At 44.9% G+C, this 26,224-nt stretch overlaps 2 protein-coding genes across 3 annotated transcripts in view; both read right to left on the bottom strand.

Moving 5' to 3' along the window:
* The window catches only part of PRDM11 (PR/SET domain 11), a 41,855-nt gene that overhangs the window by 10,728 nt on the left and 4,903 nt on the right, over positions 1-26,224 (bottom strand). For both annotated transcript variants that reach the window (XM_058806784.1, XM_058806783.1), the window contains exons 2-5: positions 13,154-13,272; positions 12,676-12,779; positions 11,537-11,799; positions 10,673-10,740 (exon numbers count right to left, since the gene is read on the bottom strand). In XM_058806784.1, coding sequence (XP_058662767.1) covers positions 10,673-10,740; positions 11,537-11,799; positions 12,676-12,779; positions 13,154-13,269 — 551 coding nt within the window. In that variant the 5' untranslated portion in view covers positions 13,270-13,272. The remainder of the gene's footprint in view (positions 1-10,672; positions 10,741-11,536; positions 11,800-12,675; positions 12,780-13,153; positions 13,273-26,224) is intronic.
* Positions 7-7,872, bottom strand: LOC131559424 (myb-related transcription factor, partner of profilin-like). Its single transcript, XM_058807773.1, has 2 exons — positions 4,761-7,872; positions 7-3,165 (listed from the first exon to the last, which is right to left on the bottom strand). Exons 1-2 carry the CDS (start codon positions 5,185-5,187, stop codon positions 2,582-2,584), a joined length of 1,011 nt encoding a protein of 336 aa, XP_058663756.1. The 5' UTR covers positions 5,188-7,872; the 3' UTR covers positions 7-2,581.

Below are 26,224 nucleotides of genomic sequence, written 5' to 3'. Positions count from 1 at the left end.
TTTTTTCAGCATGTACAAGACATGGAGATACGAGGGTTGAGCACAGTAGTTTGCTTTGACACAGACACTTACTTCAATAGCCAGTTAACATGACAGGTGCAGGAAGAAGTATCCTTTGCGAGCCAGTACAGAAAAGCCACTCCACCGAGGGGTGTACACAGGGCAGGAGACATGTCCCCAGATCTGGCCAATCTGTAATAGTCCACAGAGGAAACTAGGGGAGACATCAGGCAGTTTATAGTAAAAAGTCCTTTCTCCTGACCAGTACCCAGCCTTTGGGGATTTGCGTTAAGGGCTGTGCATCCTGCACCAGGATGCTCTCTCTAAATACATCTGTGTGGTCAAACTGATGGCAGTAATAATGTTAACTCCCTCCAGTGCCCAGCACCTGCAGAAGTCTCCTTTGCAGACCTGAGGGTTCCCACAAGTGATCCCCCTGGATAACATCAAAGGAGCTAATCTTACCGCTATACCCATGGGAGAGCATCAGTAGGGACCAAATATTATAAAAATATAAAATACTAATATTAATATATAGCAGCAGCACTATATTGACTCAGAAAGCCTTTAAAACATATCACCCTTTCAGCTCTCACTGATTCATAAATTAGATCCACTTCTGTCAGATTTCCCAACCTGCCCTTCATCGGAAGAGAGGCCGTGACTTTTGCAAAATACGAATGTTTCAAAAGAAGTAAAAGGACATCCTCAGTGGAAGGTGAGCAAGTTCTGCCCTGGTCTGGCACCAGCACTAAAGGGAATGTCATCTGCATGAAACCAGTTGGGTCATTCCTCAGGAATGAGGTTTTTTTCCTTGCCAGACCACTACTTCCTTGAGCAATCTTTTATTGCACCACTAAAAATAAATTACTTGAATTAGAATTATGGAACATCTTAAAAAAACCCCAAAAAACAAAAAAGGAAAAGCATACAATGGACATTTCAGGAAAGAAGCTAGTGCACTATACTTTGAAAGGAGGCCAGACAGGCTAAAGATGGCCCTTGAAGATCACACAAAACGAGCCATCCTTCTGCTACACCGCGCTGCCTATGTTGAATTCCACAGAAGTTTCCGTAACTTTTTTGCCAAGTCTGTAGCCCACCCATGGCATGATGATGCACACTCATTTTAACTGAAATAGTGTCCTGCAACCAACCTCCAAATACAGTAGAAGAGCCTGGAGAGCACGGTGTGCTGTGTGTTTAACACCTTGACCCTTTTCCCTGCTGAAGCTTATCAGGATAATGGTCTGGGTTTTTCCAGACATCGGGGCAGCATGCTAGATGCAGAGGTGAAAATTAAGGAGAAAACGGACATATTATAAAAGAGCTGCCACATACATGATCACCACCTGAAGTGACACTATTAAAGCCTAGTTCCAGAATCAGTGTTTTACATGGGAACCTCACACAACTCTAGAGCAATTCAAATAACATAGTTCTTTCTTGCATGCATATGGGAAAAAAAGCAGTATAAAATCAAGATGTTTAAGATTTTAACCTATGTAGCTGTGAATTTAGACTGTAAACTCTTCATGACTGGAAAACACAGTACAGACCCCACCCTAAATAAAACTAATTGCAAAGTAGCTGTACTGAATCTGACAGAATTACAGTAAAACAAAATCAAACTGCATTGATGTAAGTAGCAGGCCCTACATCTTTTCTGGTTTCTGTTCAGTCTCCCACATTTTGAAGAGGTGAGGTCATTCAAAACTGAAGATTTGACAACATTCAAGAAAATAAGATGATACAATTATATTTAAAATATATTTAAATGTTGTCATATGATGAAATAATTGTATTTTAACTGCAATTGTGAAAGGTAGGGGTTTCAGACTGGAGCAAACAAAAGTTGAACTCTTTAACACAAGTGCATGTGGCACTGCAGGATCCTTGCAAAGGCCTACGCCTTTGCAACCCTTTTCAGCAGTCTAAAACCCCATGGTGCTCAGATCTGTCCTCAGAATCATGCCTTCTTCCCTTCCCTGCACAAGCTCTGCTTTTACACTCCTCTTCCCAAAGCTGTGTATTAGTCACAGTAAGCCCCAGACAGCCCACTATTGCTGAATGAAAGACAAAAGCAATGATCAATAAGAGCTTTTATCGCCATAAGTCTGTATTTCTGCACATACTGCATATATTAATATTGAGGAAGATAATGGAAATGCAGTAGTAGGATAAATTTGTGAGTTGATTACAAAGGGATCTCTGTAGCATGCTGTTTCAGTAAAAAATATTTCACAGGCATGGGAAGATATCCAGATAATGACTTCTATTGCATCTCTTAGTTTATACAGCATTTAAAGCATGGGGAAGACAGTGAAAACTCTTAATCTCTATGAACCCAAAGATGTCCTACATTCCAAGCTCTATAGTACCTGAGATTCCTCTTTGCCATTGCAGAGGGCCAGTCCTACAATTAGCTGCCATATTCATACTGCTCTGTTAGCCAGCAGGGGGGATGGATGGCTCGGGTCAGCTGTTGACCCTCTCCACAGAATACTGATACACATGGGAAGCCATGTGAACATGCGGCAGCTCAGGAAGGGGCATCCTTCTTTACTTTACGTGAAACAGACTAAAAATGATGTTTTCTTTTTCGTGACCTGGTGGCCCGTGCAGGAGTGAGTTTTAGAGTGTTTTGGTTAGACTCTGCACTGGGCCTGGAGGGCTGTTTAGAGCAAGCTGCTTGCAGAGAGGACCCTGGCATGGCACTAGGATCTCGTATCCTCTGGAAAGCACGGACCCCATCACGTATTTCTGTCAGTGTCTGACACATCTGGCCGACCTGGCTGGTGAGGTCAGCCACACTCTGGCTGACAGCATGCATGCTATGTGCCATGTCCCTGTGAATGGCCACCAGCTCCTGGCAGAACTGCCTGAACAGGTCTGTTTGCTGTGCATGGGAATGGAGAAGCTGGCGGTCGAAGCTGGCGAGGGGCGGGCTCCTTGTGTGGGGGTGTGGGGGTCTGCAGGCCGAGGTGGCGCGTGGGGATGGACAGCGCAGGTCCTGCCTTTGGCTGGCAGCTTCCGAGGGCTCTGATGAGGAAGAGGAGCGAAGGAAGGAGGGCCTGGAGAACAGACTGACACCTGCACCAGCCCTCGGCAGCGAAGAGAAGCGGTGTTCCTGAGAAGTGCCTGGCATCCCTTCATCTTCATCAGCTTAAACAGAAGAGGAAGCATGAATTATTAATGTGAAATCCCTCTCAACACAGGCTTCTGTTTCAAGATATCTCAATGAACATGGAAAAAGGGCTTTCCCCTCCCCCCAGCCTGCCAGTTCAGACAAGCCTGTAGCTTCTGATGCATAACTCAACATGCCATGTTAGCATCTGACAAGCTTAGCCATGACAAACCTGAGAGCAGGTGAACCCAAGCTATTGTGGTATTCTGTACAGCGCACTGTTCATTACTAGAATATGAATCCATTTCAGACAGTAGCAATGATTTCTCTTCCCCAAACCCATAGGTAGCTAGCACAAATATTCTGGAGGGACACAGACTTCACATGTAAAAATCCTGCTCCCCCATCACTTCTTACATCCTATGCACTAAGAAGACTGTAGATGTTGTATTTGCTTCTCTCAAAGCGTGTTCTGCAAAGCCACTACGTGACTTGGCATCACTAAGACAATGAGGCAACCAGACAAAGCACTTTCTATGTTTATCAGGCAAATACACTTGATACAAAATCAAAACTAAAGCAAAATGCCACAGGAAAACTATAATCAGTCTGATAAATATCTAGTGATGTGCCAGTTCACAGGTACAGGCATGTGAAGAGTAAGAAGAGACAAGGTTTCACCTGGTGCAGCTGCCCACTATTTCCTTGTATAACCTGTATTCTTTTTACCCCTGAAATAGTGCAACTGGCTTCCAAGATAGATGCAAAGAATGACCAAGTCCCACCTTGTCAGTTCTGGAAGATTTTGTTCTTGCTTTCCCACTAACAATTTCAGATATAGGATCAGACCTAGTGTGGTAGGACAGCGCCACCCATGAGGTGTCAGTGGACTCACTTCCAAAGAAGCTATCATCTCCTTCTCTTCTTTGTATCCCTAAAAGCTCACAAAGAAGAAGCCGCACCGCCACAAAAGCAAACTGTGTACAAAACTATGGAAAGGACCTGCACAAAGCAGCTTGTGGTTTAGCACTGGAAGGTGTCTGAGAATTGTGGTGTAAGAAGATTAACTTCAAAAGCAGGGCCAGCAGTTTCTTTAGAACCAGTGAAGAAGGAGTCATTATTGTCTACCTTTTTCACAGTGTTCATGCTGATCCTTCAGACCACTACTGAGAAATCATTAGTGGCCCAGCCTCAGCAATGAACACCAGTGATCACTGAGACCCCCAAAGCTCTCTTGGAAGTGATCCATTGGGAACAGGCAGATGTCTTTCAGTTTGGTAGCATTGCTGTTTTATCAGGGTGAAGATATTCCAATCCTTTACAAGTACTTTTTCCGCAGACTGGAGGCAGTCATACTCCAACTACAGATTCTCCCTCACTTGCAGGATTAATTAATACTTATAATCTATTATGTACTCTCAGATGACAGTATGGAAAAGAACTAGACAAACACATAAAGATGACTTTAACTTGGAAACAATCCATCTCAACACTCCACAATCACCAGAGCAGAAAACAACCACATCAGAAGGACAGGCAACCCAGCCATCTCACACAACACACAGTGCTCTTCTGGTGTCAAACTGAGATATGCAAGCATGAGACAAAGAGGTGTTAAGGCAGTGATACTTACAGCTCGTTGTCAGGCTGTCAACCACATCCAGATCCACTTTCCTGCGGCCGTGCCTCTGGTGGGAGGAATGCAGCGCCGACTGGATGGCTCTGTCATGCGCGGTCAGGACGATGGCTGAGGGCTGCCCCGCACTGCTGGGGCTGGAGAGGGACCTCTGCATGAGTGCCAGTTTGTCCTTGGTCCTTCTCTTCATGTCGTCCCATCTGTGTTTAATGTCTTTTACAGACCTGGGGACCTGGCTGACTGATGTGATCTGCCTGGCTATGCCTTCCCAGATCTTGTCCCTGTCAGCATGGGATAGACGCATTGTCTCTCTCCCAAACAGCATGGCTTCATTTCGGGTCACCTCAGTGACCAGAATGTCCAGTTCTTCCTTGGAAAACTTGGGCTTCCTCTTTCGCTCAGCCATGTTCCTTGGGTTGAACATCCCGCAAAGCACAATTGGGTAAAAGGAAATCAGCGCAAAGCAACCCCCTGCATCCAACCACTTGGCCAGTGCAGTACTGGGGCAGAGGAGTTTGGTGGGATCCAGCTCCCCCAACCCACAACAACCTCTCACCAGGAAAAGGCAGCTGTTTTGTTTTTAGAAAGCAATTTTCAAGCTTAAGAAAAAAAATACCAAGCAACACTAGTGTAAAGGAGCCTTCTCAGCTTTAAAGGTAAAATCAAATTTTATACATCATCTGATGCCCTGACTTATGCATAAGATTTTCAGTTCAGCCTCACATCACTTGCCACATTTTGTGCACAGAAAAAAAATGTGAGAACTTGCAATCAGAGCAGTGAATTAGCTTCTAATGTGACACTGCTTGAAACTTAGAGAAAATTTAGAGGCCTGAAACATATCTTATTGTTCTAACTGGCATAACATGCAATAGAAATTTTTACACCATCTTCTCTGTTACAACTTGCAGGATATCATGAAAAGGCTATAGCAAATTTGGATTTTTTTTACAGTACATAGGACTTTTGACTAGACTGGTGGGCAATTTCTGCAACTTGCTTTCCCTAAGGAGAAACCTGTTTTTTCAGCACTGGGGTACTCTACATCCAGCATTTATCTGTTTCACAGCAAGCTTTTGTTTCACCCAGAAATGGCTGCCATTTCCCATTGTTCTCAAAAGGAATGAGGCCACCCACTTGATTTTCCTGGCTAGGCTTTCTGTCACTGCCACCAACATGAGCCTGCATCCAGTTTCTGATGCTTCAGAGGAACAACTTGTAGCCTCAGCCCATTGAGAAAAAGAGGTAGCTATCCTGAGAACAAGCAGTTTTATCCAAAGGAGATTTGTGTTAATTTCTCCAGCCACAGTCAAAGAAAACTACAAAATAAACAAAACATATGTTTTGTTATTGGGAAAAAAAAAAAGAAGGCAGTAGATCTATTCAATAAGGAAACAGAAAACAGACTGTCTGAACCTACAGAAAGGTGCTGACCCACGGCATTCTAGTTCCTTCCTAGTGTCGTTAATTCCCGTAATTGTTGTTTAATCAATCTCACTGACACTGCAGCCTGCCATCAGGGCAAGTGTCAGTTTGGTTTAAGCTGGAAAACCAGTGGGAGAAGCTGCTCAAATCCAGGCCACATCAGGGAGAGAGTCGGGACCTAAGTGCACAGAGGCATTTCACAGTAACAAACGTAAATGAATGCATGAGATACTCTCTTGGTGAAGTTTCGTTTATAGAGAGAAAGAAAGAGCGTTTAGAGAAGATGGTAATGAAACGATGGAGAGCCAGCAAAGCACTTGTTAACCCTGAATCTCAAAAAACCCCAACAGAAATCTTGCCAAACTTAAAAGGAAAAAGGAGTTCTCCCAGCTGAACACAAGAAAAAAGGAAAAGGCTACATGAAACATTGAATAAGGGGATATTTACAGTTTGACTTTTATGGCAACATTGAATAAGGGGATATTTACAGTTTGACTTTTATGGCATTCAGCAAAACTGGGCTTGGTGTATGCCCTCATCAGGTAAGCATGACTGCACAGTATCATCAGTGCCTCCATGAGGTGGCAACAAACCTCCACTGACAAGCTGCTCTGGTGAAAAAGTGTAAGAGTATTCTACAAAGTGCTCTGGGTAGGGGTGAGCTTGCAGAACAGAACAGCACTCTTTGGAGACCGAGGGTCACAAAACCTGAAGCCCCTCTTCTCTGCCAAACTCACAGCTGCTGTCACCAGCAAAGCTGCCTCAATGGGGAATTAGAGCCCTGTCTGCTCTCCCCAGACAGGATATCTCACCAAGTGCACTTAGCACAGCTTATGGTAGGCCTGGATATTCAGAATTTAGTGTTTCCACTCATATGCTCTGGCACAACTTGGGTCAAAACAATCTTACTTACATATTCCAATAGCAAACTTGCCACACATCGAGTAATGAGCTCTGGCCAGTTTTAATCACAAATTCAATTAACCTTAGGTTCCTAAGAGGCACATCAACTTCCTCCTAATAAAAATGCAGACAGAGTTACTGTCAGAGGGATCCTTTTCTCCTCTAGCATGCCATATGTCCCTAGAGGCAGTCACTGATATCTACAAGTACCTCTCTGGTGATGCCATGAGGGTTTCAGCAAGCTCCAGAGCAGCCCCAGCTGCGAGGTTGTGAATTCACACCTCAGCCCAGGTTAATCTGAAAGTGCAAGACACACTGAACAGTAGGCACTTAATGATAACCCCACAAATATATCAATCAACTCCACTTTTCTTGGCCTCTAAGAAACAAGCACGTAATTTTTCCCAGGGCTTTGTGAGGATCACAGCCCCACAGTAATTTAGGATTCCTTCACTCTGCATAAATTTGACTCTGTAATAGGTAAGAATATTTGCTCCACTTGCTGCAAGGTAGCAGAAATCAGTTTATGATGTTCAACAAAATGATGTTCATAGGCTGGTGGCTTTTACTCACCCTGAACACAAGGGCAGTCACAGTAACCCTGCCTGTTTTTTAAATGCTTATGTTTAAAAGGTCCTGCAAAGTTGAAACAGGAGCTCCGTACTAAATAGATCTACTAGTCAAAGCTGGTCCTGCTTTGGGCAGGTTTACTGGAGCACATGACCAGAGCTCCCTTCCAAGCTATATTATTATATGAAAATCAAATCAGAGATGCCTCCATTATAAGGAAATACAGGAAGATTTACAGGACAGTCTGGCTCCCCATGATCTCTGTCACTATGTTTGGAGAGGAAAGGGGGCAGAAAAGAAGGCAAAGGAGAAAGCAGCGAGAAAGTCTTGCTTCAGCCTTTTCACATTGGCTAAGGCAAGCGATGAATTTATATTGTGTCAAAAGCCAAAGACCTCACAAACTCACATGCAAGAAGGGTTACAGACTATAAATATTCAAAATATCCTGGAAACCTCAAACATGAGGTCCTACACTTCAACAGTTCAGTCAGGCACTGCCAGTTTCTATCCTACATCTGGCTCTGGGCCAAGTGATACATACACTGAATTACTTCTGGTTTTTTGTCAGATCCATTATTTTTAGAGGACACTGGCAACTAAGAGAATTTCCTCAGAAGCTACCAGGAAAATGGATGGTCCTCTGGAGAGGACCTTCAGAATCCCCAAGAACTGCCATCAGCAGCAATTTACAGTTTGTGTCCAAGACAGCATTTATTTTGTTTGCTGCAATCCACAGTCAACAGCCACCAGAAAAAAAAAAGAGGAAGATGTTTGCATATGTTGGAGGTTCCTGAAGTATTGCAAACAGCAGGGATTTACTCTGGACAGATGAAGGGTGCATTAGCCATGTGCCAGCAGCCAGCTTAGGAGAACACACTCCCAGCGTCAGGAGTTTCTCTTGACTAACTAACTGATGAGGGAAAGGGCAAGAGGATGTTACCATTGCCATGCCATCTGCTGCACTTGTTACTCCTTCCTACCTGTCATCCATTGCCTTGGGTAAACAGGCACTTGAAATTAAACCAGCAAGTGCTGCAGTGTATATATTGTCCTCAGGCAACACGAAAATGGACTCAGGTGTGGTATTCAAACAACAGAAACAATAGCCAGATCTACAAGAAGAGAGAGGAGTCAGCCCAAGCTGCCCTCCCAATGCCATACCCACCTACCCAGCAGGTGAGTAGATCAGCTTTGCAAAGCACTCCATCTGTGAGTGATAGCAAAGAGCACCATCTGAAAAACAAAAAGAGCGCTGTCTACAGCGTCCTGGAAGTCAAGTGTGGTTTCTGTATGTGATCTCAGTGTCAGGTGATGTTCTAGCACAGAATATTGAGCACACCTTAGTCTAAAAGGTGCTAACAAACAAAATCAAGGCTTTTTGAGGACTCCCATTGCCACTTGAACTGTCAGACACTATATAATACTACTGGTTATATGCACCTTTCAAGAGTAAAATTAGAAGGTCAGTAAGACTGGTATAGCCTGCAGAGACCCTTTGATACACTCTTCCCATGAGGGGTCACAAACATCCCCTTTCCACAAAGCCATAACCTCCATGTCTTTCAAGGCCGTACACAATGGCCCAGACCACACTCATACTGAGACTGAACCATAGCAAATACAAGTTTAGGCAAGAATAACCTGCTCTTTGGTGTTAGCATCACAAGTAATGCCTATTTAAATCCAGACATGAAACTTATGTTCATGGCAGTAGGAAGAAGAATAATAGAATAATAGAATTTTTGCTTTCCAAGACTGTTTTTCCCCAGCTTCACCCTCATGCAGATCACAAAGATCCAAATCTATGCAGATTTTTGAACTTTGCATACTTTACTTCGAGATATATGTCTGCATACATGTATCTCTTCAGTGTATCACTGCTTCTTTTTGAAGTGATGACTCCACCCTCAGCCCTGGTCTAGTATTTTATCTCACCCAGCAGTGAACAACTGTAACAGCTAGAATCCTTACAGAAAAATTAAATCCTTTGCTGAACTTTATGAAGATAAATATCAGAAAAGCTGCTATCCATGTGAAGACTGAAATGGCCAAAAGTGGTGCAACCAGATAGGACCAGACAGGTCAATCTTGCATTTACCTATACTTCACACTTTTTATTCCCAAAACGAGGGACAACTCAACATCCTAGACACCCAGGCCAACAAACCAGGTAATCCCACGCTGCCTTACTCTTGCAGGAAATGCCTTCCTGATAATAACCGCTTCCAAAGCTCCCAACAGAAGCAGCACAGGTCTGACGGGCCTCACCGTACAGCAATGCCCCGTTCTGGTGACTCGCCACACGTACGAGGCCTCAGTGACCGACGTTGTGCAGATTTGTGCCGACCCCAGAAACGCTGCCCCACGGCCTCACACGGTCCCTCCCTGCTGCAGCTGCCGGCTGCTCTGCCGAGGCGCGGGGCCAGCAGAGGGAGCGCAAGCACACGCCTCAGCTCTGCCTCCAGTCGCCCGGCTCGCCCTTCTCCTTGCACAGGACAGCTGGCACTGCCAACCCACAGCCAGCACCGACAGCTGCTGCAAATGAGGCCCAGAAAGAAAGCAAAAAAAAAAAGCACCTCTTTTAGTATCTGTCAAATGAGTAGGGACAAAAAGAAAAAAAACCCAAACAGAATCAAATGTTACCTCGGGGGCAATGCAAAGCATTTTGCAAATACTTGAACATAACAGAAAAAAATGAGTAAAAAAAATGGAGTGAGACCTATCAGTGCTTGTAAGAGTGGATAAATAGGATCATCTTTAACATTTATTCTCATTCCAGAAAATAGCAATCCTCCATATACACATTCTTGTCTTTTTTCACACCCTTTCTTTGAATCTGATGTCAAAGATACTAATTACAATAAATACTGAAACAGTACAAGCATACCATTTGCAAAATGAGGTGACATTTTGGTTTGGTATTCCAACACACAAAACAGTAAGGAGTATTTGATGACCTCTCTCTGGAAGACAGAGTCCCAAAAGGGAACGCAGAAGAGAACTGGACTCACCTCATCCAGTTTGCTTTGGTTTCATCTGTCCCATCAATGGATTTGTAGTGGTTGTTCTTATCAACGATCTGTGGAACAAGAGAATGGATGCAGCACATCAATGAGCTGGTCCAGGCAGGAGAAGGTCTATGAATCTCAAATCACTGCTTCAGTTCTAGCCTTGCGTCATGGTGTGAAACTCTTATTATGTGAATCTCCACTATCCCAGTACTACAGGCTGCTGACCTGAGTGCATAGAGGCTACTCTGAACTGACAGAGCTATTTTTCTATGTACAAATATCTGTAACTATGGATGTGGCTGACAAAATCATTAACAATCCTGGGATAAAAAATACTAACTTCCCTTTTGGGACAGGGCTGAGACACACATTTATTTTACAGACAGAAAATTGTGAGGAGCATTTCACATCAGCAGGTCTCAATTTTTCCCATTAATAACTTAAGTCCTACATTGCAAGTCTCGTATTTAACATGAGTTGATCCAGTGATCTCTCTATCTCATATGCTAATCAAGTCATGTAGTATGAGGGGAAAAGAGTTTTGGTGCTCGAATCTGCATGTAGATCAGTTCCTGATGGACTGGATCTTTTTTCTGGCTTCTTGGACACCTCCTCAGCTCAGGCAGGCTGGGAGGGAGTGCTAGGGGCCCATGAGAGAACTCTGCCATCTCTAGATCATCTATCTATACCCTTAAGCTGCTAATATTTATGGCAGGCCGATGCTGATGTAGTGCCCATGTGGCCAGCGAAAGACCTTCAGAGAAGGGGGAAGATAGCTAAGGTTTGGCTCCACAAGCCCGTGACTCCCCTAGCTCTGAACTGCATGGCTGAGGTGTCACTTAGTTGGGGAAACTTGTCACTCACCAGCCACGAGAAGAATCCTGCAGACCTGTCCTGGCTAGAGATCTGTCCCTCATAGGGCCCAAAGATGTGACCTTTGGGGATCACCTCGTTCATACAGCGCACGTCGTTCTCCCCACTGGGCTCTTTAACCACCTCCATTCCAGGCGGGATGGTCAGTGCTGCCCGGTCCGGAATGCCAACGGGCACTGGCGTGTCAGACACGAACACCGGGGGGCCATGGTTTGGACATTCATCCACAAAGTACTCCTGGCAGGACTCACAGACTGCAGATGTGAAGGAAACAGGGGTTAGGTATGGCAGACATGATGCACAGCACTCAGGACAGCTCCCTGTCCTCTCCTGGGCCCAGCTGAGCCCCCTCCCCAGACTGCAGCCTACACACACACAGATGTTTCACTGCTGCTCCCTTGTTCTGCCACACCTCTCAACATGGGCTCTGCCCCAACCCACACCTCCCGTACCAACACCTGCACCTGCCTGAGCCCTGGTGCCCTGCATGCATTTGCCACTGATGGCTGAACACACGTGGAAAGGCCCATCACCACCTGCAGAGACAGAGGCTGAGGGCTCCCTGCACATCCCTGCTTAGCAGCAAGTCCTCTAGCCAAAAGGTTTGATTCCCCACACACCAGAGGGCAGCTAAAACAAGCATCCCTGAAAACAAATACCCTCATCATATAGCGTTCATTCTGCGCTTGGGAGAGAGACAGCATCCCAGGCACTGTCCCGTCCCCAGACAGAGACGCAGGTCTGCCAGTTGATAATCTGTAGGTATGCCAACATAAATGGTACCAGTTTTCTTTCCAGAATAGGAGGGAAACAGTTGTCATCTGCCCAATGCTCCCTCTGAAGTTTCTGAATTCAAGTCATTGTGTTTTCCAGACTCTCAGGGTTTTCCAATGTGCATTTTCATTTGCAACTTTCATGTTTCCTCCTACCTCCCTACTTCTGCCTAGCCCCTTCAGGGATAAGCTGCTTCTGTGCAACAATTTACCTACCAACCATGCCAGTCTTTTCAGAAAAGAATGCAAATTTGCCCTTGGCTTTTTTCCCCCCCTGCTTCCTGCCCCTAACTGACGGGAAGACCAAAGTCTACACAAGCAGCAGTGGTTCTTTTCCCTCACTCATAAGACACTTACACCAGAAATCCACTTGCTGAAAGCTCTTGGTCATGATTACATCCCGTTTCCCTTTCAGTTTCTTGGGCTCCATCTCCATGGACTGTGGGTCAGGCCTTCCAGAGCTGAGGAGGGAATGACAGATGATGTTAACCTAGCAAGATACTGGGACTGCAAACAGAGAGAAGCTGAAGCAATGGGGCCTGACCAACTCCTTCAGTCCCACCACTGTAGCAAAGAAATAACTAAACTTGCCACCCAATCTGCCAAAAGCTGCTGTATCAGATCCTTAAGGCTAAAGCCCACAGCAGGAAATGGCTTCAGCTACAGTAGGTGCACATGAGTAGGCAACCACCCCTGTCAAACACCCAAAGGCAGACGTCATAAGGAAGAGCTTTAATAACTTCAAGCAGCTCAAGTCTATTACTCAAAACCACCTTTAAGCTGGAAGGTGGAGAGAAGGGGTTAGAGCACATCAGACCAAAGCTCGGCCACATACCAAGGCTGTCCATATTCCTGGTCCCGGTGTGGAGAGCAGGCCTCTGTTTTTATCGTCACCATCTCCCCTAAGGAAGCCTGGGTCTGGATCAAACAGTCCTTCAAGTTCTCACTCATGTTCTGAAAAGGAATGAAGGAAGGGAGTAGAAATATGAGCAGCTGAGAAATGACAACCTTGCTCCCCCAGGAACCACGGCCTTCTCCCCCAGGCCGGGATGCAGCCAGTAGATCAGGCTCCCTCCTGGCACCAAGAGTTGCCATCACACACCACAGCACCCACACATGCACATGGAAACCTCTTCCTGCACTGGGGAGGGAAGAGCAGTTCACCTGCAGGTCAGGTGAAGAGCATGAGCCATGGAGAATCTGAAGTATGCTTCACAGAGCCCATTAAAAACACACATGGGATTTCCAATACACATGGAATTTATGAGTGACGGGTGTGATATGTTATGGGAACACGGAGCACCACTACCTCAGAGCAAGTCTTTGGGGGCAGAAGGACAAGAAAGAGGAATGCAGATTGGGGCATTGAACCAGGATCTGCTTACAGGCCTGACATATGCCAGTCTCCCTCTGAGAACAGAATGTACTGTACTACACACCTGCAGACAGAGCTTTCTATGTGCTTGGGACACCTCTGAGGAACAGGTAGAGTGCCTACAGCACCCTTCAGGACTCCACCAAGACTACACAAATCATGCTTGTGATGTTCCTTTACAACAGCCAGAGCTGAGCCACCACTACCCTTCTGGCATGCAAGGCTGCCATAGTGAAAATGCCTCTCCCTCTGCTCAACACAAGAGCCAGGAGACACTTCACAGAATCATCAATCACTTAACAATGTTTAAGGACAGCAAGCTCCAAAACAATAACACTTCCCTCCCCCTCCCCCTCCCATTGTGGGGTGGTGCTGAAGAGAAAATATACATATGCCAAGTGATAATAATTTGAAATAGATTTAGATTTTTGGAAGGGCCACTAAGCATAAGAGCATCTCAGTTTGAGAAAAGGAATAAATTAGCGTGCTGCTCATCTCTTCATTTGCATTCATCTTAAGACTTCCTCTAAGGCACACAAACTGTCTGCTCTCAGGTACCACTCCAGATTGGACAGATTTCACAGTTGCTCCCCAAAAATCCCCTGCGATGGCCCCTTCCATGTCCACTGCCCAATGACATGCTCTGTTATGCTGCATACTTGCAGTGCTGACAGAGGGGCCTCCACAGCTCATCAGATCACTTCCGTCAGGGAATCTGGTGGAAGAGCCCACCCCCATCATGGCTTGGTTCAGGGAATTTCTAAATTCATGTTCACAAACCCCTGAAGACAGGAATTTTTCTTATTCCACACATGCTTGTATGGGCCTGAACACCATAGAAGTCTGGTCTGCATTTCTGCCCTATTTACCACAAGAAGGAATGCCATTCCCAACCTCTCTGGCTCTGCTTTGCGCCAAGGGACAAACGATTCATTTTTCCAATCAAACTTCTCACATGCCAATGTGCAGCCTGAAAGACATTTATCAAGCCTTTATCAAGGAGTGTTACTTAATACTCATACAGTGGTCTGAAAGCAAAGCCCCAGCATAAGTACAACTAGACACAGGCAAACACATGCACTTTTAAGCCTTTACAGGACGTCCAAAACAAGACAGATTTTCTTTCAGAATTACCACAGCCATTCAGAAGGAAAGCGATAGTAACGCCAAAGAAGGGCTCATTATTTTGGCAGGCTGAGTCCCTTGTCTGCGCTCTCTGGAGCAAGAGGAAAGCTCTGCAATCCTGTACCCATTTACCAGCAAGTGCTGCAATCAGGGCCTACCTGGCCTTCTCAGAGAAGAAAAAGTCTTTTCTGCAAAGTCTGCAGTAAGGCAGCTGAAGAGGAAGAAATCTTGGGGAGCAGGAAAACGTTAAAAGACAAGAAGAGATAGGTGTTGCCTCAGAGCTGGTTAGCTGTGGGGCTGGCACTGTCACAGGAAAGGTGGATGCTGCCTGTGGGGCAGATGCTCTCAGTCAGAACAACCACCTGTGTTGGAAGCCTGGCAGACAGGACACCTCAAGTTGAAACACCCATATCCCCCAATCATTCCGTAGGAAGAGATGTGTATATTTGTTTCTGAAGATAAAATGACTTTTCCTTTCCCACTCTTGCCCCATGGAGTCTTACAGAGTGAGAAAAACCCTGTGATGATACAGTCTGACCTCCTGCCAAGAAGGTCACCTTGCTTCCTTCAGCTCTGGTTAAAATACTGCATAGCTCCAAATAAAGGGGAAAAAAGAAGAAAGAAACACTGTGTTTACTTCACACATGAAGCTCTGTGTTTTACTGTATAGCACATTATGCAGCCTGCCCCTCTCCTGGTCCTCCCTGGACTCCCTCCTACTTATCAGCAACATTCCTGCGCAGCACACTGGCAGGAGCAGCACCTTGCACTGAGATAACGCCCTCCCTGCCCCTGCTCAGGATTGCCGTGTTCTTGTCCAAGTGCTGCATTTACTTTCTGGTCACCGTGCCCAGCTGGGGTTCTGTTTTCAGCGAACCACCATGCTGCTGCAAGAGCCCTTGCTCCTGCAGGAGCTCCCAGGCCACCATGCATCCTGCCAGCCCCCCCACATGCTCTGAGTGTAGGTGACTGCTTTAAGAGTGTCACACCACACCTTGTTGTCCCACCCAGCACATATGCACAACCGAAGTTCACTACTAACTCACCTCTTTTCATTACTTGAAACTTGCTCAGATTTTATGTTGCCCACAAACACAATCCAAATTAACTTTGTGCTTTTTTTCCCAGGACACCAACGATCTTAGAATCAAGAGAATCATTTAGGCTGCAAGTGACCTTTAAGATCATCATGTCCAACATAAATCTAGCTCTGCCAAGTCCACCACTAAATCACAGAATCATTTAGGCTGAAAACGACCTTTAAAATCATAAAGTCCAACCATAAACTTAGCACTGCCAAGTCCACCACTAAACCATATCTCTAAGTGCCATAGCTACATGTCTTTTAAATAACTCCAAGAGTTGGGGACTCAACTACTTCTCTGGGTAATTTGTTTTAACACTTGATAACTCTTTTGTAATTTCCAATCTAAACTTACCCTGGTGCAACCTGGAGGCATCTCCTCTCTTCCTATCACTTGTTAATAGGGAGAAGAGACTGATTGCTGCCTCTTGATTAGCATTGAGCCAAAAACCCAAAAATTCTCAGCTGAGACTACCACACTACAGCAATGGGGCTCCTTTTGTTGTCACACTGTGACCCTTTATTTAGTCAGGTTTCCTTTTACGTATTGAATCACAGAATGGCTTGGGTTGAAGGGGACCTTAAAGACCATCTAGTTCCAATACCACTGCAGAGGCAGCCTCCATTAGACCAAGCTGCTCAAAGTATCATCCAATTTGGCCTTGAACATTTCCAGGGATGGGCCAGCCACAGCTCCTCTGCGTTCCAGTGCCACAACACCCTGACAGTAAGTAAATTTTTTCTAATATCTAATCTAAATCTACCCTCTTTCAGTTTAAAGCCATTCCATTCCCCCTTGTACTACTGCCACAAACCCAGTTAGTCTGTCCCTAGCTTTCTTAAAAGTTTCCTTCAAGTACTGAAAGGCAGCAATCAGGTCTCCCTGGAGCCTTCTCTGCTCCAGGCTGAACAATCCTACGTCTCTAAGCCTGTCTTCACAGGAGAGGTGCTCCAGCCCTCTGATCATCTTCATGGCCCTCCCTCCTCTGGACTCACTCCAGTGCGTGTGTGACACAATGAATCATCCCACCTATTTATTCCCGTGACTTGTTGCACAATTCAGTGCATTAAACATGCCAGACTTACTAACAGTTTTACCTTTAGTAAAATTATAGCAACACCAGAAGATCATATTACATTAGAAAAGAACTACTAAAAAAAAAAAAACCTGTACAGACTGACTATTATAATTAATGCCCCTTAACTCACGACCAATCTGATCTATATCAGCTGTTATGTTATTTTCTGGAAGCAAACATCAGACTGCAGGTAGCCTAGTTTAATTTGCCCAGTTAAACTTAACATTGGCCTACTTGCTTATGAGTAACACACAACATTTTTTTTAAGTCTAACTCATTATACATGCTTTTATTTATTTTTTAAATTTATTTTTAAATTAGCATTCATGGCTCAGAGAGCACTGCTCAGCCAGGCCTTTTAAAACCCCTGGACGCAAGCAAGCCAGAATAGCAAACTTTAAAATGTACTGCTGTAGTAGCTGCTATTTGCTAATTTCCCAAGCTACTGCTACAACACAGAGCATTACACTGCTGCTGTAACTGGTAACACCTTCTAGCTTTTCTTCCAGGAAAAAAAATATGACATTTCTCCAGTTCCAGACCTCAGCAAATGACCGTGCTTTTAGGACTCTTAGCTTCTGATGTATTCAAAGTGGTGTTTAATTTTTCTCAATTTCACTGCTCATTAGTTTCTCTTTATTGTCATTTCTCCACCTCCTTTAGCTTTCTACAGCTATAAGAGTCTAGTACACATTCTGCAGTTTTCACTCCCTCCACTTCATTGTTTTGCGGTTTTCTTGGCATTTTTTACAACTGTGTTTGTTCTAGCACCTAAATATGAAGAGCCTCTGAAGATTTCAGATGATGAGGAGAAGCGCCATGTAAGCATAAGAACAGCAGCTCCTTGGTTACTGCTGAGGGTATTCCCAGGGCGTACTTGGCCTCACCTGTGCATGTCTCTGTGCCTACCAGGACATTTAGCCTTGCCAATGTTCAGTGGGCACACAGCCTACTGCAACGTCCTAGCAGCACGTCAGCAAGGCCAATCCCTGGTCAGAGAGATGCTGTGATGATCCAGGTGCTGTCTGCACACAACATCAAGTGCTTTGGATAGCAAAGGCAGTTGTGCACAGTGGTTCTTGGCAAATTCAGGACACCATTGTGACTGCTACAAATCCCAAGAGGCATCCCTGGATCATCCCTGGGTTCACAGGCAGTGCCACATAACCCCTCCTGTTTTCTTTACAAAGCAGGCACGTTTCTGGATGACACACATTAAGATCTCCAGTGGCTCTGCCATATTGCTCAAAATCAGGGAAGTAGAAAACACAAGAACATCTGAGCTATTAATCTCCAATGCAGGACAAAACCTCTAAATGGGGTTAAGCATGAACAAATCTGTGAATTCCTGTCCTCAAGTATGATGCCTTTATCACTGCCACTCTTGTAGTTATTAGTTAACAGTCACAGGCTCTTATCTGCATGGATCAGCCTCCAAAACAGAGCTTTAATTTTACATTTTACTGGCAGGTTTCCCAGACTGGGACATTCTTTCATGTGAAACAGCCATATAGGAATCCATCCCCTCCTCAGCACACAGCTCCTTCACTCAGCTTCTCACTGCTGACCTTCTGGAGGTCATCCCCTCTTCTTTTAAGGCAGATCTTGCATAGCTCATACCACATTTTAAAGGCCCACGGTGAAAAATGGACATGAGTTTGTATGCTTTTTCTACAGCTGCATATTATTACCAGAAATAGTAAACCAGAACAGTCAGCTACTGACAAGCTGAGAACAGGGAATAAAGCGCAGCATTCAAGGCTCTGAGCTGCCCCCCGCACAGCCACAGAAGACCCAGGCTGACCGTTCTCCTGGAGGTGAATGCCCTTACCAAGGTCCTCGGCCATGCCAACCACTTCAGGTCACTTTATGAAGTACCAGTTGGCCATGCAGTTCATGCTTACAGCCAGCACAAACTGAAAGATCAAAGATCCCACAAAGCAAGAGGGACAACCAGCTTGCTCAGAGGATGACCACTGTCCACAGACAGATAAAAGCCAATGCTCTATTGGGAAAATTGGTTTTGCCTAGATGGTTGCCACAGCACTTTCCCCACAAAAGTATAACAGTTATGTGGGTGAGGCTGTCCTCCACCCGGGGGTGCCGGGGAGCAGTGCCCCGGCACAGCAAAGGTTTGTGGCAGCACGGCAAGACCCCATGACCTGTCCGCCAGCCTGCTGCAAGGCCAGGGCTCTTCTCTGATGGCCACAGAGCAAGACTGAATGCAGCCAGCACATCTGACAACAAGCTGAAGCAGTCACAAATTCACACCCAATTAGTGAAAGTTATAGGTCACACATGATGTAGGATTTGAGCAGCCATGGACTGTGACCAGGACTTGTTTAACTCATTGTCAATTACTCCACTACACTCAGAAGCCATAAATTTACCAGAAGTATGAAATATTTTGTTTGAGTTTCAGATTCTGAAAACACTTGAAGGAGGTCAGGACTACAAGATAGATACCTGCAAACGCCACCAGTTTTTCTACAGCTTTCTGAAGAAGGTTGGAGAGTAAGCTTCAAAACAACGAAACCTAAACCTGTTATACAGCAGGGATGGCTGAGAGTTTCCGCTGGTTCTAACTTGCCCAAGACCAGCAACTGACATGACAAACAGAATGGGGTGCCACAACACCAAATTCCCACAGCCCTCCTCGCTGCAGATAAGTTGGGAAGAGGGAAATTCTGGTTTGCCTACCTGGAACTCCTCCTGTAGTCTCTAATGGATGTGAGATGAGTTCACACTGTCACTCTTACATGATTCATTGGCAAAACGTTATCAAAACCTTCCATGATCTGCTTCATGACAGACGTATTTCAGAGGGGGAAAAAGACAGAAAAGCTCTGAAATAACCTCTGAACCAATCTTAAGTTTGTTTTATGATGGCTTCTAGTGAAGATGGAACATACTGATAAATACTTTACAAGATTTGTCACAAAATTCTGTGTTGTGGTCTCAGAGCATTTGCCCTTTGTTGATCTCAGAGAGAGTAAGAAAAGGATTCATGTGCTGGTCCATGCACTGCCATGGATCAGCACAGCCTATGCAAAGCAGGTATAACTTGATGCAACTTCTCCATGTTAAGTATTGAGTAAAGACTCAAACAAGCAGGATGCTGACAATGTAAAGCCCCCATGAAGCCTAAAAGCCTCTGAAACAGTGCAACACGCCACAGAACCAAGGCAGGTAGTCACTGCAGTTGAAATAATACATAAGTGACTTGCATTTTTAAAATACATGGAAACACCTCATTTTTCCTGTACTCAGGATCTCACAGAATCACAGTTTCAGGATAGAAATGAGAATTACGACAATCTGACTGACACCCCTTATGTCCCACTCCTTTCCTTTTAGCCCTCAAAAAGGACAAAATCTCCATCTGAGACTAGCAAGAGGAAGAGAAGCCAACGTTCCATGAGTTTATCTCAGTTTTTAATCCTCATCACAGACAAGTCATATGTGATTCTTGTTAGTTCTGGGCACCAGGCAAGAGTTCTTCCAAAGGGCCCTGGAACCTGATGGGAAAGGGTGAAATACCCAGCATGCTGGGACACTGCTTTGAGCAACTGGAAAGAATTGCTTCCCAGGTTAATGGCTGTAATAAACTTCACCATCTTTGGTCAGAACCACCAGTCGCACTTCTTTGCCTCTGGCTTCAACATAAATATATACCTACATTTATAAAGTTAAAACAAACAGACACAAAGCCCCAGTACTAAAAGTAGATGTTATTTTACCATTTTTCTCCCTAAGGACAGAATAAGAGTACAACTAAGTGGCAGCTGTGAGCCTTCTTCCTTAAGGCACTACTGAAAGGTGTTTGGATAGCAATAGTGATAAGGACTGAATAAAACCACATACAGAGCTGAGCCCTAGATATGTAGCCATGCAGTATCTTCTCAGCTTTCCAACAATTTGTATCATTCCTCTGTGTAACTCTTCCAATTTTCTCTGTATTACTTCAAGATGCTGGCACTAGAAAGCCACGCTGATGTAATACTGATTCTGAAGTAAATATAAAGTTTACAGATGTAAAACTACCTCCTTGCCCTAATTCATTTAAACCCTGCTTGTGTCTGAAATCATGGCTGTCTTTTCCCGCTAGGACCTGGCACAGAAAGCTCCCCAGGGCTGCCTGCCCATTCTGATCCCCACGCTCTCACATGGGACTGCTCAGGACACAGCCTCCCTTCACAGATCACGTTCAGGACATGCCTTTTCAGGTTCATAAATCTCCACTTGTCTGTGTGAAAATGACTTGGTTTCAATAATCTCATTTACCAAACAAACTGTGTTACACTGTCCTGCCCCTATCAACAGCTACAATTCACCAAACATGTTTCATCTACCCAGTTTGCCAGTGATGAGTCATGTCTTCTGCATCACTGAGTAAGTGTCAGGCAGAACTGGCTTCTCCCTTCCCCTTATCTGAAGAGAACGGTCATCAACTCTACTTCTTTGAAAACACAGCCTCCTCATATCATATTGCAGAGACTCTTCTGTAAAATGATCAAGCTCTAGCTTAAAATAGCTGGATTATTTGCTCCCCTCATCTAAGCTGGCAATGCCAGAACCACGATCTTTTGATGTTGAGAAGGTATTTTCTACATTCATCTTAAAGTCAATTCTCAAACAGTTGATTTATTAGTGCGCTAGTACTGTCCTTCAGCTTATAGTATCCTTCATCCCCCTTACTCTTTATACTGCCACTTTAGCTTATTTATTGTATGCTGGTTCTCTGTCAGTCACTAACTTCACTTCCTAAGCCACATATATTTTATTGATATTCTCTGGCATTGGATATTAATTGGGTTCTCACACACTGAATTAGCTGCCTTTTACATGTAATTATATATATCACATACAGAGACATGTCTTTAAACCAACAGTAAACTTCTCCAAGAACAAAATCAAGCCGTTTTAAGAAGTACAAAACACTTTCCCCGACAACAATTTTCAGGCATGAATAACTTTATATTTTCCCAGGATTGGTGTCATGCTACCCAGCTTTTATTTTCCCAGGCCATCCACTTGGCAATTTTCAAAACTGTCCCAACACAATCACTCATTCAGTCTCCTGTATTTGCTGCGATCCACCAAGACTGATTAGAAGTGAACATGAGCAAGCTAGAAACCTCCTCTCACTCATCTAGTACTCACTATACTTCAAGGGAATGTGCTTTTATCCTTAGCACAGCTGCCAGCAAAACTGCTCACCAACAGGACCCCATGCTACGCAACTCCCATGAGGGTCCCTGGATTCTGACTTGTAGCCCTCAACTTCTGAATAATGAACTTATCCTTCCCTTGCTGCTGGCCCAGCTGTCACTCAAGGGCACACAGTTCAACAAAGGGAAGCAGAGATGTGAATTTACTGCCCATTCACGGACAGACAGAAAAGCTGGAGAGAGGAAGTGTTTGGTAGGGACATAACAGGCTGGGCCACTCTCACACTCCTGCTCTTCTGCTGTGCTGGGAGAAGGAAAAGACACTGGAGTGTCTTTAATGTTTTATAAAGCACATGTAGGAAATTCAAAATGCCCTGGTGAGGACCAGCCAGCATCACTGTGCACCTGGGACCCTGCCACATAGCACTGAGCCTGCCACCCCATCGCCCACAGGGAGGTTACATGCACCCAGAAGACCCCTGCACCTGTGCAGGCTGGTCAGCCTAAAAATTGTTGTAGATGAGCAACAGTAGTGATTCATGTATTTCAACAATGATGGAGGTAAAAAGGGAAAGGGAAGGTGTGGGGGTGGGCAGGAAACAAACCCCAGACATTTGTTTCTAAATAGCAGATGTGGCTATTCTGGCTAGCAAACTTCCACTTTAATTTCTAACCCACAGAGATGGGAAATGATTCATGAAAAATCAACAGGATAAAATTAGCTGGAAGGCAGAGGGATAATTCATGCAACCCAACCGTCATGGGCTGAAGTGCCAGCACTACCTGGCATTTCAGCCTCTGTTGCCCTTCAGTCACTGGCACCTGGCCAGCAATCAGCTCTACATCTATTTCCTTAGTGTCAAAATTAGCCCCTCTGAAAGCACATCCATCTTCTAACAAGATGGCCTTTCACTCAACACTTTTCCAGAAGTTCCAGCTTTTCCTTTCTTTTAGAAAGAAAGATTGCCTGCAGTATGCTGTCTCTTTCTTCCACTGGTGAATGTTTAGTGGTGTCAGAAGACCAAATGGATGAACAGGCTTGTGCACACGTCTATGAGCCATGGCCAAGCTATCCACTAAAATCGAACTGCCCCAGCAACTCAGAAAATTCAGCGCATTTTGCCAGAGCTCCTTTTTCCTGCACAAAACCAACAACCCACTCAGCAACAACAACCAAGTGCTGGTCTGCCTTTACATACACCAGTGTTTTTTTATAAGACTGCTGCTAAACTCTGTCAGGAATCACAAAACACGATTTCACTCTTGATACAGTCACATGACAGAAAGTTTCTTGAGCATACTGTTACTTACAAATCACAACACAAAGCTCTTTACCCCAAAGGCTGATGAGAAACTTCCACTCCTACAAGAGACATCTGGACTTCCAGAAGGCAGCTGGTTATTGGACAATGCCCCCTCTCACCACCCAACTCAAAAGCTTCAGGAATCAAAGGTGAAATTGTAAAGCTTCTGGAGCACCAATACCTCTAGGCAGGCAGCTTCAGGTGCAGGGGAATCCCCATTCCATTGGGACCTATGAGTACAGATGTAAAATAAAGCTAAAATGCTGCTTTGGCACCATTTGTCTAGTTGGTGCCTGTTTCTGTGAAAGGATGTTACAGGACAGTTCCTCTCTGCTTGTTACAGTGGTTTCACTCTATTTAGACTTCAGGACACAACAGGCAGCTCCTTTCTTTTTACTTGTTCAGCAAACAGGGAAAGAGTATGTGGGAGAAAATGAAAAGGTAGGAGGAGATCTTACTTTCACTCGTTCCCAAAATTCTGACCAACTAGCTCAGTCCTTTAAAAGCACTAACAAACACAGCAGGCAAAATGAGAACACATCAACTGTTCCACAAAATGCAGAGGAAGCAAAAGCAAGAGCAGTATTTATTTCTCCTCATTTGTACCCTCTTGCAGGCCATTAGGAAGATAAGATCTCACAGCACAACAGACATTATTCAGAGCTGGTAAATCTGTCTACAGGTTAGGGACTCATGTTACATGGCTTGGATGAGCAGTGGTTGAGCATGGGTCACACCGACCCCCTTTTCCTTGGGGCAGGCAGCAGGCCAGATACTCCCAGTGTCAGATCTGCCAAGAAACCAGATATCCGTGTGCTGAATTCACCACCACCACAATTTGATCTGCACATTCCCTTCCATACAGAGAGAGGGGTGTTCAGACCGTGTATATCCTAACACAGCTAACCAGAAAAACATTTCAGCAGGGGCCAAGCACTTCTGGTCTATACGTGCAGTCTTCTACATAAAGGTACTGGGTTGCACAGAAATATCTGGTCCTTTACACTACAGACATTTTTAAAACACTGATCAGCAGAAGCACAGAAAGAGCCCAAGAACTCATTCAAATCCAGTCCAAAAAGCAGAGGGAGCATGTCAGAATGACTTCCCATGTGCAAGTCACTAAGGGACTACAAACATTCACCAACTATCCTAGAAGAATTCAAAAGAAACATCTCAACACCTGACTAGTAATGAGAGCTGGATAATAAAAACACCCAGCCAATCACTAGTTAACTCCACCACAGCTAGAGAGGACACACTGGCATCTGTCTCTGTTCTGGAGCTACCACCTTTAGAAAGCAATGCAGCATTAGCTGCTGGGACTTTGCGGTGAGGGTCAGGCACCTCTACACCCACACAGCAGCCGGCCCCGCTGGTGACATGTGGTAGAATTTTCTAGGAAAAAAGCAACTTACAAACATACCATTCATAATAATGTTGTCTTTACAATCACAAAGGGAAGAGAAAAGTAGTAATTTAAAAGCTTCTAGTCTTCAAAAGCTGATTGAACTAATTTGATCTTGGAAAAGATAATCGGCAAGCCTAGGTGTGAAACATGACAACTACAGAATATATTTTATTGCTCATAAAAGCATGCTTCTGTGTCATCAGTATGGATTTTTTCCTCAGTCAGTTTTCCAAGTGTTTTCAATAATTTCCCCTGAATTGATAAGAGGACTGTACTCTGCAAACTGTGGTGTATTTAGCGTTCTCATTAGCATTTCCAAACAAGGAATCTCCAAGTCAAAGAAAGAGCAGACCACATGAAGTACTCCAGCAGCATCAGAAGAAAACAAATTAAAAAAACCCAAACAGCAAATCCCCTTGATATACACAGACATGAGGAAATCAAGGTTTATACAAATGAAAGGTGTAAAGAGGAACATACTGGGTCAAACTTAGGATGTCTTTCAAGGAAGATGCTGTGAACACTTAGTTTCAAGTCTGCAGTTGAAGGTACACATTTAACTCCACCCAGAATACTATGATGCAGTTTATATGATACATTTTCAAAATAAAGCTTCATTGTACTAAAAGAGGAAAGCACTAGAAAATATTTCATATTGATTATCAGCCTGCAAATGACTGATCGTCCTGACGAATACCAGCTCCAATCAGCAGCCTTCAACACTCTGAAACACTCTGAAAGGGTGTTAGTGGAGGACCACTGGAGTTGTGTGTCCTAGACGCCCTGATCCATAGTCAGGAGCCTGGAACCAGTGCCTGTAGCCCACAGAGATGACCTGGCTGGGGGACCAGCACAGGATGCTCAGTGCTTCAGCTCCCACTGCGCAAGGCAGGAGCACTTCTGGCTCTCAGGGAAGCTAATTACAGCAACCCTAGAGCTGCTCCGTGAGTTAATCCCCCACATCACCTCCCGTGAACTTTTACCACTCTGTCCTTATACATCTCGCCCACTACCCACAGCCAGGTTTCCACGGGCAGAAACCAGCCCCAGTTGACAGCAGCACAGGCAGCAAGGCAAGTGCTGGGAGTGGCAGCCCCAGCAGGGCTTGATGCCAAGGCTTTGGAACAGCAGCCGCTCCTCTGGGACAAGTCACTACAGGCGAAGGAAAACCAGCCTTGCTGAAAAGCCAAAGTCTGAGGAAGGGAGAAGAAAGGGGCTAGAGAAAGGAATCCATTTATCAGAGCATGCTCAATTTGGACAACGTGGCTTATGACAGACCCTTCTGATGGGCCCCTTACTGATGGCTGTCCATGAGCGAGGGACTGCATTGAACAGTTCTGCAGTACACATTACTGAT

Source organism: Ammospiza caudacuta, chromosome 6 (genome assembly GCF_027887145.1).
Source record: "Ammospiza caudacuta isolate bAmmCau1 chromosome 6, bAmmCau1.pri, whole genome shotgun sequence".
In the NCBI taxonomy this organism is placed as follows: domain Eukaryota; kingdom Metazoa; phylum Chordata; class Aves; order Passeriformes; family Passerellidae; genus Ammospiza; species Ammospiza caudacuta.
Note: the sequence above shows the minus strand (reverse complement) of the source record. Positions and strands in the feature narration are given on the sequence as shown.